The following is a 23697-nucleotide window of genomic DNA, read 5'->3' on the forward strand; positions in this document are numbered from 1 at the left end:
CACACACACATACACACACGCGAGCGCGCGCGCACACACAAACCGACGTCAGCAACACACATGCGCAGAGCCGGCGCCGCAGTCTGCCTCTTTAAACCACAGGCGTCAAGGATCCATCCTGTTATCTATGCCTGCGTTAGCCTGGATTATCATGACGCCGTAGTTTAAGATTGAAAACAGATGTGAAATTATGATTGCAATAATCAAGACAGCTTGCTAGAATTAAACTGAACAACTGTCTACTTCAAATAAACGCTTAGTGGTAGTTCCATTCCAGATATTTACTGTGATTTTCTTGCGCCCCCGTGTGGGCGAACATTTAATAACAGCCTGAAAAGTAATATAGGTAATTATTAAAAGGTTTATTATGAAAACTGTTATGGAAAATACTATACAAATACAAATGTTTGCACTTTTGTTTGAAAACAAAAATACATATCTGGAGTTCAAAATGATCTAAAATCTAAGAAAATCTCCTTTAAAGTGTCAGGAGTTCAATGAATATGAATAATAATAATAATAATAATAATAATAAAAGAGTTTTGATATATGTACTGTAGAAAATTGACCAAATGTCTTCATGGAGCACAATCTGTGAATATAAAATAGTTCAAATTTAGGAAACAGCACTAATTTATGTAGTGTTAAAAGTTTATTTATATTAGTGCTGCTATAAGTGAATATTTTAATGTAATACAGTTGCTAAAGCTTTCTGGATAAACATGCTAGAAATGTCCAACAACAGCCAAGAAGACACAAGGGTTATAACCATCTGTTCTAATATATGTTCAAGTCATATTTCACCTCATAATCTAATGGGGGGGGATGGGGTCATTCATTAAAGTAATGAGTCAAAAGAAAGTTATCCTGACTACCATAACAGTGGAAAACAAATGAAAACGAACTTTTCTTGACACTATTATGTTTTGCCAAGAATAAATTATTTTAAAAAGCATTTATTAAGCAGTATTAAAACTTTTGGGTGATATTGTGCTTATTTATAATAAGAAAGTGTAAAAATACCATATGTTTGTATTAAAAATGAGCTTTTAAGTAGATCATCATCACTTTTTCTCATTGATTATGCGGTGAAGGATAATCCACGTTTCAAAAATTATCATACAAATGTACTTCAGCAGGTCCATTGCAGTTTAATTCTCTTGCTATTTATCCTTTCTTTTTTCTGCCATCCAAAACCTAAAAACACAAGGAAAATGCAAGTTACAATGACATTGTGTGATATTGAACAGAAATGTAGACACATATATTCAGTAGTGAATCATTCAATGACAAAAATTATTGAAAAAAATAGTTTTACTGACAAGAGTTTTACTAGAATTGATTTCCCGTTTATGATTGAGGTTTTAATTTATTATTATAATTATTATATTAATTAATTGACCTATATACAGTTGAAGTCAGAATTATTAATCTGTATAAATATTTTTCTCCAATTTCTGTTTAACAGAGATTTTTTAACACATTTCTAAACATAATAGTTTTAATAACTCATTTCTAATAACTGATTTATTTTATCTTTGCCATGATGACAGTAAATAATATTAGACTAGATATTTGTCAAGACACTTCTATACAGCTTAAAGTGACATTTAAAGGCTGAACTAGGTTAATTAGGTAACTACTAGGTAATTAGGCAAGTCATTTTATATCGATGGTTTGTTCTGCAAATCAAGGCTAAAACAGGTTGGTTACTAGTGTAACCCCATTCTGTTATAAATGACACTGTTTTGTTTTTTTTAAGATTTATTTTTGGCCTTTTTGTCTTTATTAGATAGGACAGTAATGAGACAGGAAGCAAAGTGGGAGAGAGAGAAAGAGGGGGGTAGGTTTGGAAAATGTCCTTAAGCCGGAATTCGAACTCAGCACGCCCTGAAGTGCTACTCCATATTTCAGCACACCATATATCAGCGCTCTTAGACCAGGGCTATTCAATTGGCAGCCCGCGGGCCACATGCAGCCCAGAATTAACCTCTGAGCGGCCCAGCCCGTGGTTCCGCCCATAGATAATAAATAAATAACTATTATTTATAAATTAATGTAATTTTAGATATTATATTAATATAAATATAAAGTATTTATTATGTCTATGGTCCTGCCAAAAACGCAAATTGCTACGTAAATTATGTAGCCTGCAACACGCATACAATGCAGAGCATGCCCGATTGGAAAAGGTGTGCCTGAGCACGGTTCACTGAGCCCGAAACTGAAGACAAGACGACTTTTAAGGGCCTGTTTCATATCAATTTATTAATAATTCTTACTGTCTAATGAACGCGAACTGTCGTTGATTATTAAAGATGCAAACCCCTCACTGCACCACAGCTGCACCTTTAGCAAACCTCCTTATTCCGGCAGTTTGAGGATTTTATGAATGTTTATGAGTGTCAAAAGTGGCAGATCTGTACTGCGAAATATTTGACTGCATGTCAGTGCATCTCAAACAACTGAAATGATATAACGGTATATAGAAATCTAGACTGTGCCGAGTGAGAGCGCTTCTTAAACTGAACAGCGCATCATCGATGACGTAAGCGTCCTCAAGCCCGAATGCAACGTGAGTGCGGGCCGTCGGGGGAGACAGGAGGTGGGACAAGCGTGCTTCAGCCCGGTTCAAGGCAAATGTACATAGTGTGAGTACGCCCTCAGATTCTGTTAATTCAGCTCTTTTTGTGTGCACCTTTTGCTCTGCAAACTGACCCAAGTTAAAAGAGAAACAACAAATAAAACTTATGCCGCTAAAATGACTGGCCCAGCTAACCTTCTTAGTTTGACAATCTGGCCCAACTGAATTTGTAATTGAATAGCCCTGCACTAGGCTATTGCGCCAACAATGAGATTGTTTTCAACTGTTATAAGTTCATTATCAAATTAAAAGATATAAACTGCATTAGGTAATATAAAGCTATGTTTTTTAGTTGTTTTTATATATTAAATAAATTAGGAAATTACCCACGGCAGATTTTATGGAACACAGTTTGATATATTTACCTTCGGCCCACCACACTCAAAAGTGTGGGCACCTCTGTTCTAGCCGAAATAAAACAAATAAGACTTTCTCCAGAAGAAAAAATATTATAGGAAATACTGTGGAAAATTTCTTGCTCTTCATTTGGTAAAATATATTTTTTTAAATTCACAGGTCTTATAATTCTGACTTCAATTGTATATCTAGCGAACACCTGTCATCTACCTTACGCACACACAGACACACACACACCTGTGTGCGGTGCAGTCTGTTCATAGTTTTGCAGAGCGAGATGAGATAATACCCAGCAGCCGCTCCACGTCATTAGCTGAAGTAAGCCACGCCCCTCCGTCTGCGACCAATACAGAGCCAGTGACGTACGAGGAGGCGCGGCTGGCCAGGAATAAAACCGCGTGCGCCATCTCCGTCTTGTTTCCAGCTCTTTGTAACGGGATGCTGTGGAAAGCACCTGCGGTCTCAGCATGTGAGCCACCTGAAAACAAAAAAAGAGGAGTGAAAAAGAAAGGTATAATCAAATAAATTCTAAATAAATAAAAACTCCTGTGTTGCTATTGTATATACTTATTGTATCTTCATTCATTCATTTTTTTTTCGGCTTAGTCCCTTTATTAATCAGGGGTCACCACAACGGAATGAACCGCTAACTATTCCAGCATATGTTTTACACAGCGGATGCCCTTCCAGACACAACCCAGCACTGGTATATACCCATTAACTCTTGCATTCACACCCACACATATCAGACCCATAGCCAGGCTGGTGAAAGGGCTGGTTCTTTTTTCTATTTAATTGTGACATTTAAATATTCCACTTTAGTGACATTTTAAGTCCTATTTTTAGCTGGATTAGCTTGTCAGATGATCATCATAACCACACTTTTTGATGTACCAAAATTATTTTATAATAAAGAAATATGAAGACAAAAATACTTATTTTTAATATACATAATACATCATATATCATGAGGAAAAATAGGAATCTGTTAAAGTTTTAAATCATAAACTGTAGTCTATTGACATTTACTAAGCAAATAACAAACTTTCCTCAGTCAGAATTTGGTCGATTGAATAAAATAATGATTAAAACATAATATTATTAATAAAAATAATAATAATGTAATAATAACGTAGAGCTTCACAATTTTTCTAGCCTCTCTTGTAAAAAAATAATAATAATTCAAAATTCACGGTTAACAACAATAACCAAAATAGTATTCAAATCAAAATTTCAGTATTGTCCTCTTTTGGTGCTTCACATCTATTTATTGCTCATTTTTTGATTCAAGAATAAGGTCAAATATTCAGAATAAAAGTTACCTGTACAATGTCTGTTTAAAAACAATGCAGTAGTGAAAGACGGCTTCTCTTACGTCAAATTGTAATATGAAAAACGGATTAGCTGAAGTCACACCGAAGCGACAGCCAACAGAGGATTCAGCTTGGTCTTAAAGCCTTTTTCGATGGGTTATCTTCGCGATTTATGATGGCATAGCAATCAAAATAGGACAAATGAGCTCATGTGTGAGACAAATTCTTGACCTGAACCACATGAACCCCCCCCTGGCTACTGGCCTGCATACACTACAGCCAATTTAGTTTACCCAATTCACCTATAGCGCATGTGTTTGGACTGCGGGGGAAACCGGAGCACCCGGAGGAAACCCACACCAACACGGGGAGAACATGCAAACTCCACACAGAAATGCCAACTGACACCCTATTGTATTTTGTGTCTTATTAATATCTTTATTGTAAAAACATACTTTGTTTTGTTTCGTTTCTAGTCCAAATATCTATAAATTCTTAACTCAAGAAGCATTTTCTAGACGAGCAAAACATATCGTCTTGTTTTAAGAAATAATGTGTCAATATTAAGGGAGTTTTTCCTTAAAACAAGCTAAATAATCTGCCAGTGGGGGAAGCAAACTAATCTTGTTTTTCCTTTTGACATAAGATTATTTTGGGGTTGGGAGTGCAGTGACTGGTATTTAAATGTTTCTGTCGTGTCGCTTTTGGTGCAGCCAGACAAATGTCTTGTCGCGTGTTGTTAGGACACGGTGTAATAGTGTGATTAGAGTTGGCACACATATCCAGTATTACCCAGTCTGCGGTATCCCTCAGTGCCAGAGATGGGCCCTGGAGCCACAGTGTTCACCCTCACACCACTGGGGCCCCATTCCACCGCCAAATGCCTCGTCATGGCATCTATAAACACACAGAGAGGAGTGATAGAGAGTAACATCTAATACATTACAGTAAACGTGTCAAATTAAATGTATTAAAGTGACTTCATAAATAAAGTTGAAGACAAAAATATTTCCCAAGTGATGTTTAACTGATATATTTTTAATGGAAAATTTCCATTATTTTGGCTAGAATAAAAGTATTTTTGAAATATATTTTAAAAAGGTCATTATTATTATACTCCTTGAGACTTTTTTTTGATTGGCTAAAAAACGAACCACTGTTGTCCAATGAATATCAGTTTAAGCTGAATACTACTATCTTGCAAAAAACAAAACAAACAAACAAAAACTACCGTCTGTCGTCATGGCAAAGACAAAATAAATTTGTGATTAAATCTATTATGTTTAAAAATGTGGTGAAATTTATTATATAATATTCATTCATTCATTTTCAATCGCTTTTCCAGGGCCGGGTCATAGCAGCAGCAGTCTTAGGAGAGAACCCCAGACTTCCCTCTCCCCAGACACTTTCTCCAGCTTCTCCGTGGGGATCCCGAGGCATAGTCCCTCCAACGTGTCTTGGGTCCTCCCCAAGGCCTCCTCTCGGTGGGACATGCCTGGAACACCTCCCTAGGTAGGTGTCCAGGAGGCATCTGAAACAGATGTCCGAGCCACCTCAGCTGACTTCTCTCGATGTGGAGGAGCAGCGGCTCTACTCCAAGCTCCTCCTGGGTGACAGAGCTCCTCACCCTTTCTTTAAGGGTGCACCCTGCTACCCTTCGAAGTTAACTAATTTCCGAGATCTTATCCTTTCGGTCATGACCCAAAGCTCATGACCAGAGGTGAGAGTAGGAACGTGTATGACCTGTAAATTAAAAGCTTTGCCTTTCGGCTCAGCTAATTCTTTACCACAACGGACCGGTACATTGACCACATTACTGCTGCCGCTGCACCAATCCGCCTGTCACTCTCATGCTCCATCCTTCCCTCACTCGTGAACAAAACCCCAAGATACTTGAACTCCTCCACCTGGGGTAAGGACTTTCCTCCAACCTGGAGATGCCAAATCACCTTTTCCAGTGGAGCACCATGGCCTCGGACTTGGAGGTGCTGATTCTCATCCCGGCTGCGTCACACTCGGCAGCAAACCGCCCTAGAGCATACTGAAGGTCCATGTTAGATGACGCTAACAGAACAACATCATCTGCGAATAACAGAGATTAAATCCTGTGGTTCCCAAACCATACCCCCTCCAACCCAAGGCTGCACTTTGAAATTCTGTCCATAAAAATTATGAACAGAATTGGTGACAAGGGGCAGCCCTGCCGGAGTCCAACATGCACTGGAAACAAGTCTGACTTATTGCCGGCAACGCGAACCAGACTCCAACTCATACAGAGATGAGGCGGCCCTTAACAGAGTGCCTCTGACCCCATACTCCCAGAGCACCCTCCACAGAATGCCACGAGGCAGACGTTCGAATGCCTTCTCCAAGTCCACAAAACACATGTGGACTGGTTGGGCATACTCGCATGAACCCTTGAGCACCCTGGTGAGGGTATAGAGCTGGTCCAGTTTACCACGGCCTGGATGAAAACCGCATTGTTCCTCCTGGATCCTAAGTTCAATACTTTATATTGTTTATATATTATTATTTAATTTTTTGCTATGAAAAAAAATGAAGATTATAGATTGTAACATGGAGAAGAAGAAAAAAAAAATCAATCCATATAAATATTTCCTTAATTATCTCAAATGAAACAACTGAAATGTGGAGCACATATAAAGCTTAATGATCTCCAAGCACAACTATCCTCATCATATAATATATATTATTAATTTATGGTCAAGTATAATAAAAAAAAAAAAAGGTGAATCCGTGCAGGACGTGCTTTGTGGCCACTACTGCATGATGTAATTTCATAAAAAATAATTATACGTCTTTACAAACAGAAACATGTGCTAGTAAACAAACTATAAGAGCACTGACCGTTTGCAGCCTTTGCCGACCCAGCATGCACCTGGAGAGCCTGACCTCTGTACCCCAAAGTGGCGGAAATGTTGACAATGGAGCCGCCATGATCCTGAAAGAGACAAATAAATCAAATTAAATCAAATTAAGCGACTCATCTGAGATTTGTTTGATAGAAAGCTAGGAGTACGTCAAAAAAATATTTATAAAAAGGTTTTTTTTTTACCTTGAACCATTTGTCATAGATGACTTTACTTGTGTTGAAAGTTCCCATGGTGTCGATCTCCATGACGGTCTTAAAAGCGTTAAATGACAAAGATGTAGCCGGACACAAGAAATTACCTGCAGCATCTGAGAAATAAAATAATAACAATATATTATATACACACTACCTGACAAAAGTCTTGTTGCCTAACCAAGTTTTAGGAACAAATAATAACTTGACTTGCAGTTGATCACTATCAGAAGTGGCTTATATGAAAGGCAAAGGCCTCTAGATTACACTTATTTTACCAAAACAAATATGATCATGCATTGATATTTAATTAGGACAGTAAGGTCTGACTTTGCTTAGACAGAAATAATGTCCAGTATAGAATATAAAGTCATGCTGCAGTGGAAACAGAATGAATATTGTGTCTGACTCCATCATGAGCTTGGAGGACTGCATCCATACATCTCTGCAATGACTCAAATCACTCATTAATAAAGTCATCTGGAATGGCAAAGAAAGCGTTCTTGCAGGACTCCCAGAGTTCATCAAGAGTCTTTGGATTCATCTTCAATGCCGCCTCCATCTTAGCCCAGACATGCTCAATAATGTTCATTTCGGGTGACTGGGATGGCCAATCCTGGAGCACCTTGACCTTCTTTGCTTTTAGGAGCTTTGATGTGGAGGCTGAAGTATGAGAAGGAGCACTATCCTGCTGAAGAATTTGCTCTTTCCTGTGGTTTGTAATGTAACGGGCAGCACAAATGTCTTGATACCTCAGGCTGTTGATGTGGCCATCCACTCTGCAGATCTCTCACACGCCCCAATACTGAATGCAACCCCAAACCATGATTTTTTCCTTCACCAAACTTGACTGATTTCTTTGAGAATCTTGGGTCCAGGCAAGTTACAATAGGTCTTCACCAGCATTTGTGATGATTGGGATGCAGTTCAACAGATGATTCATGGGAGAAGAAAATAAATAAATAAATAAAAAATAATAATAATAAAAAAAAATAAAAAATAAAAAAATCGACCTTCTGCCACTTTTCCAAATGATCAACTAGAAGTCAAGTTATTATTTGTTGCTCTTACTATATACATATATATATATATACATACATATATATATATATATATATATATTTCTATATCTATATATATATATATATATATATATATATATATATATATATATATATATATATATATATATATATATATATATATATATATATATATATATATATATATAGATAGATAGATAGATATATAGATATATATAAAGCTTTATAGAGAAATAAAAGAAACATACATAAAAAAAGAACATTAAAATTCATTTTAAAAAGAAAGAAAGACATAAATAATGTAGTCTGTCGGATGTAACCCAGTGCTCATTCACTAAATTCAGAGGTAAACAGAAGTGTTTTAAGTCTTGATTTATTTTTTCATGTATGAGCTAGTGCAGCCATTGGAAATGTATTGCCTTTCGGTCTCAATCACTTCCACTGATTTTTAGCCATAAAAACTGATTATTATGCTGCTTGACGTTTCATACTTGTCATTTCTTAGTACATTATTTAGATTTTTATGCATGGTGAAGAGCGAGTAGTTTGACTCTTTATTATTCCAAATCAATTCCCATGGAAAAATAAACTTAAAAATAAAGTTTTAAAAAATTCACAGAAAAGAGCTAAATCTGCATTGCAAAAAAGGATCAATACACTAATGCTTAAATGTTTGGGGTTAGTAAGATATTTTGTAACATTATAATTACAATACCTGAATTTATTGTAAAACTTTAATAATGTATATGTGAAGCAAATTTACATTTTTAGCATCCTTACTCCAGTCTTAAAGCGATAGTTCACCCAAAAATGAACATTTCCTGTTATTTAACTCACCCTCGGGTCATTGAAGATGTCTGTGACATTTTGTCTTCAGTAGAACACTGAATTTGTGGCTTATAATGGCAGTCAATGGCAAATAATATTGTAAATATTGTTTAGTGTCTTGCACAGATACATCATTCCACTTCATAAGACCTCCGTGTATCCCCAGGGATTGATTTGTGTGGGTTTATTTTTAATATTAGAACAGGTGACCATTGTCTTCTACTATGTGAATCACTAAGGACTATTAATTCAGCTAAAAATCTTCTTTAATGATCTACTCAAGAAAAAAAACATTCAATGGGCTGAGGATGAGTAAATTAACTGTTAATTTACATTTTTAGATGAACTATCTCTTTAAATGTCACATAAATCATTTTTACATGCTAATTTCTCTTATGTAAGAGTGCTTGTAGATAACCTCTGCCTACAAAAGTACATGTCCTTGAATATTACATAATCCCACTGAAGAACAATAAATGAGGTGCTTGCTGGTCTTTTATGGCATTTTTTAATGACATAATGACTCGTCTTACTGTTAATAAGAATGTCAACTCGTCCAAATGTCTTCAAGGTCTCATCCACAGCAGCCAAAATTGTCTCTGGTTGACGAACATCCATAGCGATTGGCAAACATCGCCTGCCTGTGGTGCTGGTTAACTTCTCTGCTGCCTAAAATATATTCAGAAATTGAACTAATGTCCATTATATCAGTGAGTTATTGAAGATTTTTAAAGGAAAGTACCTGAGAGATCTTTTCCAAATTTCGGCTAGCGATGACCGTGTCACAGCCATGCCTGAGTAAGAGAATGAAATTAGGTTAAAGGGATAGTTCACCAAAAAAATAAACATTTACACACTGTTTAACCATTCTCATGTTGTTCCAAACCTTTATGAGCTTCTTTTTCTGTTGAACACAAAATAAGATATTTTGAAGAATGCTGTAGGCCAGTAACTCTTGACATCCATAGTAGGACAAAAAAATACTATGGACGTCAAGAGTTACCAGTTTTGAAAATATCTTTTATATTTAACTGAGGAAACATCTCAAATAGGTTTGGAACAAGTGGAGGGGAATAAATGACAGAATTCTCATCCTTAAAATGACGCCTGAAGTACCACTGGAAAATAAATTGAGGTCAATTTGTGGATATACACTCACTGGTCACTTAATTAGATACACTACATTAGGCCTGTAGACATGGTCAAGACGATCTGCTGCAGTTCAAACCGAGCATCAGAATGGGTAAGAAAGGGGATTTAAGTGACTTTGAGCGTGGCATGGATGTTGGTGCCAGACGGGCTGCTCTGAGTATTTCAGAAACTGCTGATCTACTGGGATTTCCACGCACAACCATCTCTAGGGTTTACAGAGAATAGTCCAAAAAAGAGAAAATATCCAGTGAACGGCAGTTCTGTGGGTGCAAATGCCTTGTTGATGCCAGAGGAGAATGGCCAGACTGGATCCAGCTGATAGAAAGGCAACAGTAACTCAAATATCCACTCGTTACAAAAGAGGTCTGCAGAAGAGCATCTCTGAACACACAACACGTCCAACCTTGAGGCAGATAGGCTCCAGCAGCAGAAGACCACACCGAGTGCCACACCTGTCAGCTAAGAACAGGAAACTGAGGCTACAATTCCCACAGGCTCACCAAAACTGGACAATAGAACATTAGAAAAATGTTGGTCTGATGATCTCGATATCTGCTGCTACATTCGGATGGTAGGGTCAAAATTTGGCATCAACAACATGAAAGTATGGATTCATCCTGCCTTGTCTCAACAGTTCGGGCTAGTGATGGTGGTGTAATGGTGTGGGGATATTTTCTTGGCACACTTTGGGTCCATTAATATCAATTGAGCATCGTGTCAACACCACAGCCTACCTGAGTATTGTTGTTGACCATGTTATCCCTTTATGACCACAGTGTACCCATCTTCTGATGGCTACTTCCAGCAGGATAACGCATGAAGCATGAATCATCTCAGACTGGTTTCTTAAACATGACAATGAGTTCACTGTACTCAAATGGTCTCCACAGTCACCAGAGCTCAATCCAATAGAGCACCTTTGGGATGTGGTGGTACAGGAGACTTGATTCATGAATTTGCAGCAGACAAATCTGCAGCAACTGTGTGATGCTATCATGTCAATATGGAGCAAAATCTCTAAGGAATATTTAGTACCTTGTTAAATTTATGGCATTAAGGATTACGGCAGTTCTGAAGGCAAAAGGGGGTCCAACGTGGTACTAGAAAAGTGTACCTAATAAAATGGCCAGTGAGGGTAGATGACCTTACAGAAGGTCACAAAGATTAATTGTCAATTTATATCATCCTGTAATAGAAACATTGTTAGTGAGCGGTCAATGAAAGTGTTGACAGCAAAAAAACATACTGTGAAAAATGACCAACCTCATCAGAACTTCTGCTATCCGAAATCCAATACCTGACCCTCCACCCGTTATAAAGGCTACCTGATCACTGCAAGCACAAGCATTATACATAAGAATTATTTATATATGCACCCATATATATGTCTTTGGCAAGTATATTAATTCATTTAAACCATTTATAAGTTTACCTGAGCAGATCAGGGCTGTAGATGTGCGTGTATTTGTTCATACACTCATCAGTCTCAACATCCTCAGGTAAATTATTGACTAACTGAGGTTTCTCTGCCATTATAAACCTAAAATGACACGAAAACATCAAACATATCAGACTTAACAGATTAAACTGTTAAACCCCGACACATCTAATACATTGCAGTTGCTTTGTTCACAAATTTTCCCGCAGTGACAGCGAGGAAAGTACCAACAGAGCGTAAAATAAAGTCTACTAAAGTTACATTACCTGAATGTGAATCTGCCTGCAAAAACGACCAGCCTCCGTTTATTTGACGAAGTTTATGCAACAGTTGTTTTCATTCTGTACAATGGACTTCTGTACCTGGCGAGATGCGTGACGTCAAATGAAAGTGCCCGCGCACTGCATTATGGGAAATGTAGTTCGCGTGTACCAGCTAGACGACAAAAAAGTGTTGTCGTTGTATTTTTTAACCGTTTGGACCAAGAACAGTTTACAATTTGTTCAGTAAATAAACACAATTTCTCCCCTAAATTAATTACACAAACAGTCACTTATTCCCTAAAGGTATCATAATGATTAGCACAGTCGCTAAGGCTATCATAATGATTAGCACATTCACGTACTATGGTAATGATCGTCATTTACGATTAAAACGTTCGTTAATTGATATTTTTTGGTCATTTGATCAAAGATTGTGTTTACATGATATCATTTTAACCATAAAAACAATTACATGTTGGCTAATTACTGGCTTGGTGTAAATAATGGTGTAAAATAAAGTCATTTTAACAGATAAATGTGATCATTTTGACTGGAAAAACTGCACTATTTTTAACTCATCGCTGTCATAAGCATATTAAACAAAGGTCAAACCTACCTTGTTAAATTTTTAAATGTAAAAGAAATACAATAAGACAGCCTACTGTACATAGATAAAATTATTTATTTACATACACGTAATGTCACGTTGCAAAAATACACAAATATTTTGAAGCTGAAAACCAGTAATGACTTCCATAGTATTTGTTTTTCCTACTATGAGTCGATTGTTAGCTTTCTTCAAAATATCTTCTTTTGTGTTCAACAGAAGAAAGAAACTCATAAAGGTGTGAAACAAGAGGGAGTAAATGGTGACCGAATTAGAATTTTTGGGTGAACTGTCCCTTTAGAGAAGCCAGAAAACACCATATTGTGATGTTTTGTTGAGTGTTTCACAGCAGCTGGACAATCTGTTTGGCTCTCTGTTGCTTCTTTTCAGCATCTTCTGTGTCCTCTTTTTCTCCTTGTCCATCCCAGCGCAAAATAACTTCAGCTTTCTGCAGTGTGGTATCTCTCGCCGATCCACGAAGACCATCAAGATAGGATAACAGCACATTAAAATGACTGTCGGGCACCTGAGGCACGCAGAAACGCATTAAGCCTGGTTATTTCAGAGACTATACTGTGATAGACTGCATTAAAATACACAAATAAAAAGAAGAAGGTCATTTATGGATTCGTATATACCTTCACACTGTCATACATGTTCTGCAATAACCAAGTTTGCCTGGTTTTCTGAAACTTCCACTCCTCTCGTCTCTCTGACCAGCTAAACACAAATGAAATAAATCAGTAAAGCCATGTTAAAGGATTAGTTCAGGCAAAAATTCTGTTATTCATCCAGTCCTTTGAGATCACAAATTAAAATATTTTCAATGAAATCAGAGTGTTCTCTCATCCTCTCTGGGCCTCACGATTAATTGAAATCAAATAGAGATCACGATAGAGAAAAAGCTGCCATTCTCATGCACATCTTGTCAGGCAAACAGCTCTGTGATCATAAGTAAATCTCCTCCAAAAGCCAGAGGGCGCTCTTATGCGGAAATTGCAAATACACCTTAAAGATGTGACGAAGTCTGTTTCTAAATATGCATTAAGCATTCTTGCGTCCTTGTGTAACGTCATCATCAACCCCCAAGGTTCAGTTTCAAAACTCAAGACAGCAAGAACAGCGAACCTGTGACAGATCCCTGATGTGTTCTTGATATCGAGGATGCATAGATGCAGACTTGAGTACAGTACTCCTTCTATAAGTCCCAGAAGTCATTGTCGCTGAATAAAGGGGATGGGAAGTGCAGCATTTTATGCCTGTTTATTATTAAAGTTCATTGATATAACTTTTTATCTCAGGAGTTTCCCTAAATGAGACGGTAAAAGTAAACATTAACATGAGAAAAGTTAAAGGCATAAACATATTAAGGGTGTTTTAATTGCTGAAATTCATATTAAAATCAGTTTTATTTGTCATGTGGAAAGTATATTTGTAATTGAAAAAGGATCGTTGTATGAATGCTGTAATGTTTAAATAATTTTATGTTAAAATGTATGAAGGTCATGTGACCACCAGGAAGAACGCAGCATCTCATTTCTCACAGGACATGTTCTCCGTTCTTGTGGTCTCCTGAGTTTGTTCTGTCAATGTAGCTTGGCAAGACCAAACTCCATGAGAACACGAATCCATTCACTGCATTCTTGAAATTGAGAAACAGTCAAAGTTAGAAAATCAAACAGGGGTGCGTTTCTGAAAACCATCGTTAGCCAACTAAGGTTGCAAGTTCCATCATTACAAACATAGCTTGTTGATTTGGTGTTTCCCAAATCCATTGTTCCAACGAACATTCGCAAACTTGTATGCTTGCAACTACACCTCTGGAGCTGTCGTTAGAAACATAGTCCCTGGCTGTGTTCTATTCACAGTTATCCCCCCTATGCCCTATTCCTTTAGAACACTCTAACATTGAAACTTGGAATTATTTTTTTAATAAAAAAGCATTAAGGTCATCTCTCTTAGGTGTAATTTGCATTCACAGTGTTTTTACAGTTCAGTTTCAGCGATCTTCATGTTTACAATTGATGTCATTTTGAACAGCCGTGGCTCATGATGAAAGCTATAGGTGACCTATTATCTAAAAGCAGAATTTATGTTACGTCTCCAAAGCTTGTGAAAACAAAAAAATATAGCATATGTTAATGCTTTTAATTTATAGTAGATTATTTATCAAGTATCTGTACTGTATAGGACATGAGCCTGTTGGTTAGAACATTTCTGCAGTGGTTTAAATATGTCAAATTGTAAAAGCAGACGTAAAAATAAAAATAACTGAGTTCACTGAGAAGCCACGCACAGAGCAGTCAAACCGCAGAATGATTCTCTTAGAATTTAAGATTGCGCTTATTAAATCTTGTGCTCTTTTGCGTAGCTTGTCAGTGAACTATGGCTCTGTGTTGAAGCTGGAGATTTGCAGCTGATTACAGAGCCAGTTTTATTGCCAAAAATTAAAAATCAACCTAGATTAATTGTGCAATCCTACTCCATAAGCTGGAAATATTATCATAAATGGCAATATTATGAATTGTCATCAGAGTCAGCAGTACAACAGGCTAACATCACATGGCCCATAATAAACATACAGCTTAATCTGACATCGAAGTTATTTTAAGTTCATTCATTCATTTATTTTATTTTCAGCTTAGTCCCTTTATTAATCCAGGTTCGCCACAGTGGAATGAACCGCCAACTTATCCAGCAGGTTTTTACGCAGCGGATGCCCTTACAGCCACAACCCATCTCTGGGAAACATCCATACACACTCATTCACACTCATACACTACGGACAATTTAGCCTACCCAATTCACCTGTAGCGCATGTCTTTGGACTGTGGGGGAAACCGGAGCACCCGGAGGAAACTCACGCCAACATGGGGAGAACATGCAAACTCCACACAGAAACGCCAACTGACCCAGCCGAGGCTCGAACCAGCGACCTTCTTGCTGTGAGGCGACAGCACTACCTACTGCGCCGCCGTTATTTTAAGTTACTGTATCTTCAGTTATTTTTTAAGTTACATTTTTAGGTTAAGTTATTTTTTGCACAAGTGTTCTTGGAGCTTCGTATGATTACAGTTGATCCACTGAAGTCACATGGACTGTTTTGACACCATTTTGGCTCCTTTTCTGAACCATTGCTGAGAATGAGAGAGCTCCTGGATTTCATATAAAATATCTTAACTTGTGTCTGAAGATGAGTGAAGATCTCCGGGGAATGGAAAGACATGAGGGCGAGTAAATAATATCAGAATTTTCATTTTTGGTGAACGAACACCTAAAGCAATCTCAATGGTAGAATAAAAAAGCATCTACATGTAGGAAAACAGTGGTTTGTGTCTTACCATGAGAGGTATTCCAACGCTTGTTTCTCTGCCACGTTGTTTTCTGGCGTTCTGCTTTTGCTTTCCTCCTTCAGTTTCTTCTTCTCCTCTTTTTTGCGGATCTTCTTCAGCTTTCTCTCCAGCACTCGTCTCTCCTCTGGACTCAATTCCTCCTCTTCACCAGGCCCATTTTCCTCCTCCTCCTCCTCCTTTTCAGATGGTTCTTGTTGCTTCACAATTTCAGACCCCTAAGACACAAATGTATTAGAAACAGTTGAGATTATTATAGTATATTATATATTGAGGACTATCATATGTTTATATGATCTACAAAAGACAGCTGTTATTCTGTAAAACAATTTATAAAAGCCAAAATATGTATTTTTATTGTGTCATGATCCTTCAATTCTTTCCTGTTTGTTCACAAGAAGATTTGAATGATTTTAAATAGAGTAATTATTAAATATTTCACTTTTGTATATGCAAATAAGTACACATCAGAAGAATATGTATGTTTAGTATGTTATGCTGAATAACACTGAGCCATTATTTCGTCCAAATTTTGACTATTGACAGCAAAAGTTACTTGAATCATTAACCCTTGTGTATTGTTTAAATTGACTACCCTTTCGTTATGTTAGTGGCTGTTTTTGCCCCATTGATTTCCACTGTAATCCCATTTTTTGATTGCAAAGCTATGACATAATATAATCAAGCATTCTTGATTGTTGCTGGTTTAACTTGTTGGGAAGAGGTCAAATGTGTCAAATTTTTACAGTTGATCAACAGATGACAGCATTGACCCTTTAGATAGGCCTTTGCAAAACGGTTTCTGGCTTTTAAATGGAGTTTAAAACAGCAGATTATAGTGGTGCATAAATAAACTTACTATGTTCTGAAAGCTGAGCTGCTTTATTTAGATTTTCTGACATATCAAGATAAGTGAGCAAAGGTCTCTCTCACAAACACACACACACTATTCTCTGCATACGAGCGGGCGCAGCCATTTGAATTTGGCTGGAGACTTCCGGTCTCATTCACTTCCATTCATTTTTAGACGTTAAAAACAGCTCGTTTTGCTGCTTGATGTTGCAAACTGATATTTTCCTATTATATTAATCTTCTAGTTCTGTATAATCAATGCAAACACTTCTTTATAGAGCAAGTAGTTTGACTAGTAGCAAGTAGTTGGGAGCTGAAGCCGTAGTTCTAAAACAAATCGCAAAAACGAGTGCACTTCCGGATTGAAGAATAAGGTCAATACTCTAAATATCTCTATGTAAAAAGACAGAAACTAATCTTTTCTGCACTGCAACTGATGGTCAGCAGCAAAAAAATTACAAATTTGACCTCTTACCAACTGGAAAAACAAACAACAATCAAGAATGTGTGATTATATGGTGTCAAGGCTTTGCAATCCAAAAATGGAAGTTTAATGGAAGTCAATGGGGCAAAAACAGCCACCAACATAACAAAAGGGGAGTCAATTTGCCCAGAATGTATTGTTGAGTTAAAGATTTTCAAAGCTTTTTTCCCAAAATATATGTCAACATAAGATTTGTCTCCAAAAATCATTCCATTTGCTTAAACACAGAAAAAGTTGCGGCCAAATTATGCCTCAAAAATCACCCCAGAGTGGATGAAAACATCCCCAATTGCAATTAATATACATTCATACAACACCTCCTTTTATTGTATTTCTGGTTTAAGTGAAGTTTCATAAACTGATTTCGAGAGGAGCACGTGATATGATTGAGCACGTCTGGCCGCTCATCTGTAATCAGTAATAATCCAATCAGAGTGATCCTAGTTTACTATAAATGGATCATTTTCTCCATACTGCTCTATCTTCGTTTGGAAGAATCCCCCCTTCCACCCCATCTCCTCCTTTTCCTCCCTTTTCTAAAGGGGGAGCACTCGAGACCTACCTGATCTCGGATCTCCTGATATGCTTATCGACTGGGCGGGAGCCCTGGGCTCAAATATCTCCGAGCTCAGGGTTCTCTCCCGGGACAGCATGCCAAACCTGCTTTATACGCCAAGCATATCTAAGTGAGAACTCTTGAAATTTTAGTAACTCTAATAAAGTGCATCCATCTATAATAAAAGTTTCCTCACGTTTGATGAAGTAAATTTATCCATATTTAAAACTTCCAATAGCCAAGTTACACGAAATCATCTTTAAAGTTGTACTTATAACAAACAAAGACACTCATACAACTTAAAATACCAGATTTTTGGCTAAACTATCCCTTCATGAAAAGAAATAACAAAAAATGAATGCTTTTAACCAAAACTGATGCATTAATTTGATTTTAGACTCGCCTCGGTTTTGCTTTTCTTTCTCCTCTTCTGCTTTTTCTCCGTTTTCTCTTCATTGATGCTTGTGTTTGTTTCGTCTTCCTGCAACATCAGCAGATCCTGCAAATTCACAGCAGTCAAATACGATCAACTTTTACAATTTTTGTCTTTGTAAAAAGTGACTATTATAACATCTTCACCATGATTCACAAGCCACACGCTAAAAAGTAATTTAGTGTAGTTCTTATTTATAAGAAAAAAGTTCTACTTATAACAAAAAAAAAAAAAAAAAATTCACCTATACAATTTAAAATACCAGATTTTTGGCTGAACTATCCCTTTTAGATCTCAAAACGCAGGGCTTCTGGTAGTACCTAGAATAGCAAAGTCTACTAAAGGAGGTCGAGCCTTCACAATTATGGCTCCTAAACTCTGGAATAGCCTTTCTGATAATGTCCGAGGCTCAGACACACTCTCTCAGTCCAAAACTAGATTCAAGACCTGTCTTTTTAGTAAAGCATACACAATGCACTGCATAATGTTATGATGCATGAGTGTGCTCCGTGCAGGTGAGTGGGCTTGATAAACCACCTGTAGGACACACTCCTCCTGTCTTAATGGGGGGGTCATGTTATATTTTTAAAAAATTGAGCACTGGACAATTAGGAGAACGATCATGTTGCCTTAGTTCATTTTATCCCCTGGCTGACCAAATAAATCAATATTTTGTAGTTTGTCCTCCACGAAAAAGACTCACTGATTTGCCTTCAGCAGTTAATACTAAGGACCCAAGCATACTGGACCCAGGTGAGGAAGCTCCAAACATTTCGGGTCACAGTGCTAGCAATACTGGAAACACAAAATGCAGGAAATACCAAGATAGCTATGGTTTTATTCCTATTTCTTGAAGCTAAGAGACCCTGACCCAGTCACAGTGTACTATCTGTGCCAAAGTTCTTGCTAACGAATGCATGAGGCCGTCCAAATTAATAAGACCTTTGCAGACAACTCCTCTCCAATACCGCGACAAGCGCAGAGCATTTTTTGAAAGCAAGGCAAAAGAATTGACACACACCCAAAATGAGTTGAGGGACGTCAAAGCTACTGACAAGAAACTTTAAATTGGCCCGTTATTAGTGGCCAAATTTTTAAAGGCCAAAGCCTTACGTTATTCAGTTACAAACAGCCAACTGATGTTTTGATTTAACTTTACATTAGGCTATTATTTGTGCATAAACATATCTAGATATAGTAATAAACACACTGTTTGAAAACGAACTTTGGTCATCCTTACTGCAATCATATATGAGCGATAATAATACTTAATGTTGAGAGGTGCCTTACAGTATTTTCTGGGGGAAAAGTGGCCTCAGGGAAAGAAAAGGTTAGGAACCACTGCCGTAGAGACTATGCAGTGCCATTAATGCTATCCAAGAGCTGTGGAGAAATGATGCCAATCCATAATCCCGGACCAGGCCGTATCCTGAGCAGATGCTGTGGAGGTCACGAAGGAGTGGAATGCATGAGACTGATTCGTGTAAGACCACAGTGACAGACGAGTCTCTGCGTTGATCCTGTTGACCAGCCTGATCACCAGCCGGTGACCTACTCACACCTGCAGCTTCACCACGATGGACTTCCATCGTTCTCCAGCCTCCGGTGCCTAGATTAGAGCTCCACACAGAAAGCTTGGCCAGAGGAAAAAATGGTTGTGCCCAACAGAGCCTGGGTTCTCGAGTTTTTTTCCTTCACTTTTGTCAATTGGTAAAGTCTGTTCCTCACCACTGTCGCCACTGGCTTGCTCGGATTGGGAATTGTGGAGCTGCGTATTGATGGATTTGCTCTTCAGCGTTTGACCCTTCAGCAATGAAATTTCAACCACACTGAACCTCAACTCTGAAATCCGGGCTTTACTAGAACTTCTATGTTAAGCTGCTTTGACACAATCTACATTGTAAAAGCACTATAGAAATAAAGATGAATTGAACTAAATTGAATACGAAAAGAAAGGAATACCAAAAATGAATGTTTTTAACCAAAAATGATGCATTAATTTGATTTTAGACTCGCCTCGGTTTTGCTTTTCTTTCTCCTCTTCTGCTTTTTCTCTGTTTTCTCTTCACTGATGTTTGTGTTTGTTTCGTCTTCCTGCAATGTCACCAGATCCTGCAAATTCACAGCATTTATTTTCTTTTTCGGCTTAGTCCCTTTATTAATCTGGGGTTGCCACAGTGGAATGAACCACCAACTTATCCAGCATATGTTTTACCCTCCCAGGCAACCCATCTCTGGGAAATAATTACGAATTGAACGACATATTAAAAGCCTCAAAATACACAACATCATTTAGAATCTTTAGATATTCCCATATAGGCTCTAGCTTAAAATAAACAATTAATTGCATATATTAAATGCATGATGATTGTTTTTAGCTTAAATAGCTTTGGTTGGTTTTCACATAAATAATGTATATCCTTTAAAGTGTTAAGACCTGACAGTTTTTCTAAACATAACATACATTCACACACCTCATCCTCAGCCTTTCTCTTATTAGTCTTCTCTTTGTGTGAATTTTTATCTTTCTTTTTCTTCAGCGGTTCGTCAGCTTTACTCTTATCCATTGCAAAAGATCTGGGAGAAAAGAATAGGATGCGTGTTATATGTGAGATTATTTTATTCAGCAAAAAAGGCATTCAATTGTTAAAAATGTACAGAATTAGATTGTAGTTACCAAGTTAATTTATTAAAACAAAAATGCTTTTAAATCTAAAAGCGAGATTTAGTACTATTATTTAACGGATAGATTCAATGTCAAATGAGACATTATTAATAGATTTAAAATATTTTGAATAGTTTTAGTAGGAAAACGATCCTTCAGTCAATTTAGTAAGATATATTTAGCTTTTACCCCATATCTTATACACTTTGTTGACTAAAATCTGTTGATAAGCACTAATATGTATTGTACAGTCAATGCCAAAATTAATCATACCCCTGCCAAATTCTGACAAAAGTTCATTTTATTTAACCAGCGAGTTGTTGTTGTTTTAACTGGAAATGACATAGGCATCTCCTGAAATATAATAAGACAACTTAAAAGAGGCATCAATATTTCTCAGCTTTTATTTACATTTGAACAACAACTTTAAGTCAGAATGTCAAGGGGTATGAATAATTTTGGCCTTGACTGTATATGTAACATATCACTTTTTCATTTGTATTTAAATATCTAAATGCTGGAAACACATAAATCACATCTAAAAACACGTAAATCACATTTAAAATATATACATTATTTACATATCTACTTATGGCTTCTGAAACCCGTAAAAAAACAACAACGAATAAATAAATACGTAAATACATAAATAAATGAGTAAATACATTTTGATTATTTTTCTTATTTCATTTTCAATTTTTTATGACATCATTATTTTTGTATGTATTCACTGTTAAATTGCTGGGGAAGGGTTTGTTTTGGAAGAAAATAAATATATTGAAAATATATTGAAAAATATTTTTAAAAATAAAAATAAATAAATGAGTAAATAAATCCATAAATTGCATAAGTTAAACAATAAATAAATACATTAGCAAATAAATAAATCCACAAATTCCTGCATAAATAAATATATTAATAATGAATAGCGCAGGCAGATAAATAATTGAATAAATTACACTGATGTAGGGGGAATAAGAAATCAACTTTGAAATGTATTTAATTATTTATCTGCCCACATTGTTTAATATTTTTATCTTTATGCAAGAATTTGTGGAATTTTATACACAAAGTTTTTATTTATTTGCATATTTATTTATTGTTTTATTTATGCAGGAATCTATGGATTTATTTAGGAATTTGTTTAGCAATTTGCGCAATTATTTATTTATTGTTTTATGCAGAAATTTGTGGATTTATTTACTAATTTATTTATTCATTTGCGTATTAATTAATTGTTTTATGCAGGAATTTATTGATTTATTTACTAACTTATTTATTCATTTGCATATTTATTTATTGTTTTATGCAGGAATTTATTGATTTATTTTCTAACTTATTTATTCATTTGCATATTTATTTATTGTTTTATGCAGGAATTTATGGATTTATTTACTAACTTATTTATTTATTTGCATATTTATTTATTTATTGTTTTATGCAGGAATTTATGGATTTATTTACTAACTTATTTATTTATTTGCATATTTAGTTATTTATTGTTTTATGCAGGAATTTATGGATTTATTTACTAACTTATTTATTTATTTGCATATTTAGTTATTTATTGTTTTATGCAGGAATTTATGGATTTATTTACTAATTTGTTTATTCTTTGCGTATTTATTGTTTTATGCAGGAATTTATGGATTTATTTACTTGCGTATTCATTGATTTAGTTTTATTTATGCAGGAATCTAGGAATATATTTACTAATCTATTCACTAATTAGCATATTTATCTATTTATTTATTTATTGTTTTCGCAGTTTTCCTCTATATACGACGTGCTTTTAAAAGCATTAGATTACGACTTTAATAAAATAAGAGTTGTATACAAGAACTGAATGCATTTTAAAACAAAGCTGCGAGTTAATCATAATTGTGCCTTAGATTTACTTACAAATTAAATACCTAAATGCTGAAAACACGTAGTAAATCCCATTTAAAATATATCCATTGTTTACATATCTACTTATAGCATGCTACAAGTTACAAAAGCATCAGATTATGACTTTAATAAAATTAAACATAATAAAATGCAAGTTCTAAATTCATTGGTTAAACGTATAAAACGTATAGCTGTGAGTTAATCTTAATTGTGCCTTAGATTTACTTACAAATATAATCAAATGCTTGAAATACGAAGTAAATCAGATTTTAAATATAGCCATTACTTACATATCTACTCGTGACGGGTTATTCGTTAAAAAATCATTAGATTGTGACTTCAATAAAAACAACACGCGATGTATACAAGAGCTGAATGCATTGTTTAAACGTATAAAACGTATATCTGCGAGTTTATTATAAATGTGGCTTGGATTTACTTACAAATCAAACGTAGATCTGCTAATCCTTCCCATGTGTACGGACAGCGCCATGAAAATGAAATCGCACCACGTTTGATGACGTTACTATGGTTATGTAGAATCTGCGTCCATGGTTGGCTGATACTCAGACTTCTGGGAAATGTAGTCCTTAATTTTTTTCTCGCGGACAAGTGGAATGCACTTCAAACAACGAGTGTTAAATATTTGTTTTAATATTTTGTGAATTTTATATGCTAGTTTATGATATATGTGAAGTGGTCAGACGAATCATCTTCGTTAAAGCGTATAATGATCA

General features: G+C 36.1%; 2 protein-coding genes across 2 annotated transcripts; both read right to left on the minus strand.

Moving 5' to 3' along the window:
• Window positions 1-343: 343 nt before the first annotated feature.
• Window positions 344-12244, minus strand: decr2 (2,4-dienoyl CoA reductase 2, peroxisomal). Its single transcript, XM_056450548.1, has 10 exons — window positions 12127-12244; window positions 11855-11962; window positions 11686-11754; window positions 10013-10064; window positions 9804-9939; window positions 7391-7515; window positions 7183-7276; window positions 5107-5211; window positions 3289-3479; window positions 344-1196 (listed from the first exon to the last, which is right to left on the minus strand). Exons 2-10 carry the CDS (start codon window positions 11953-11955, stop codon window positions 1164-1166), a joined length of 906 nt encoding a protein of 301 aa, XP_056306523.1. The 5' UTR covers window positions 11956-11962; window positions 12127-12244; the 3' UTR covers window positions 344-1163.
• Window positions 12245-12823: 579 nt separating this feature from the next.
• Window positions 12824-23462, minus strand: LOC130218455 (uncharacterized protein C7orf50 homolog). Its single transcript, XM_056450650.1, has 7 exons — window positions 23404-23462; window positions 20880-20982; window positions 20422-20517; window positions 18376-18471; window positions 16072-16298; window positions 13369-13450; window positions 12824-13256 (listed from the first exon to the last, which is right to left on the minus strand). The coding sequence occupies exons 1-7, from the start codon at window positions 23451-23453 to the stop codon at window positions 13074-13076; spliced, it is 837 nt and encodes a 278-aa protein (XP_056306625.1). The 5' UTR covers window positions 23454-23462; the 3' UTR covers window positions 12824-13073.
• Between the last annotated feature and the right edge of the window lie 235 nt (window positions 23463-23697).

The sequence above is a fragment of the Danio aesculapii genome, chromosome 24 (genome assembly GCF_903798145.1).
Source record: "Danio aesculapii chromosome 24, fDanAes4.1, whole genome shotgun sequence".
NCBI lineage: Eukaryota > Metazoa > Chordata > Actinopteri > Cypriniformes > Danionidae > Danio > Danio aesculapii.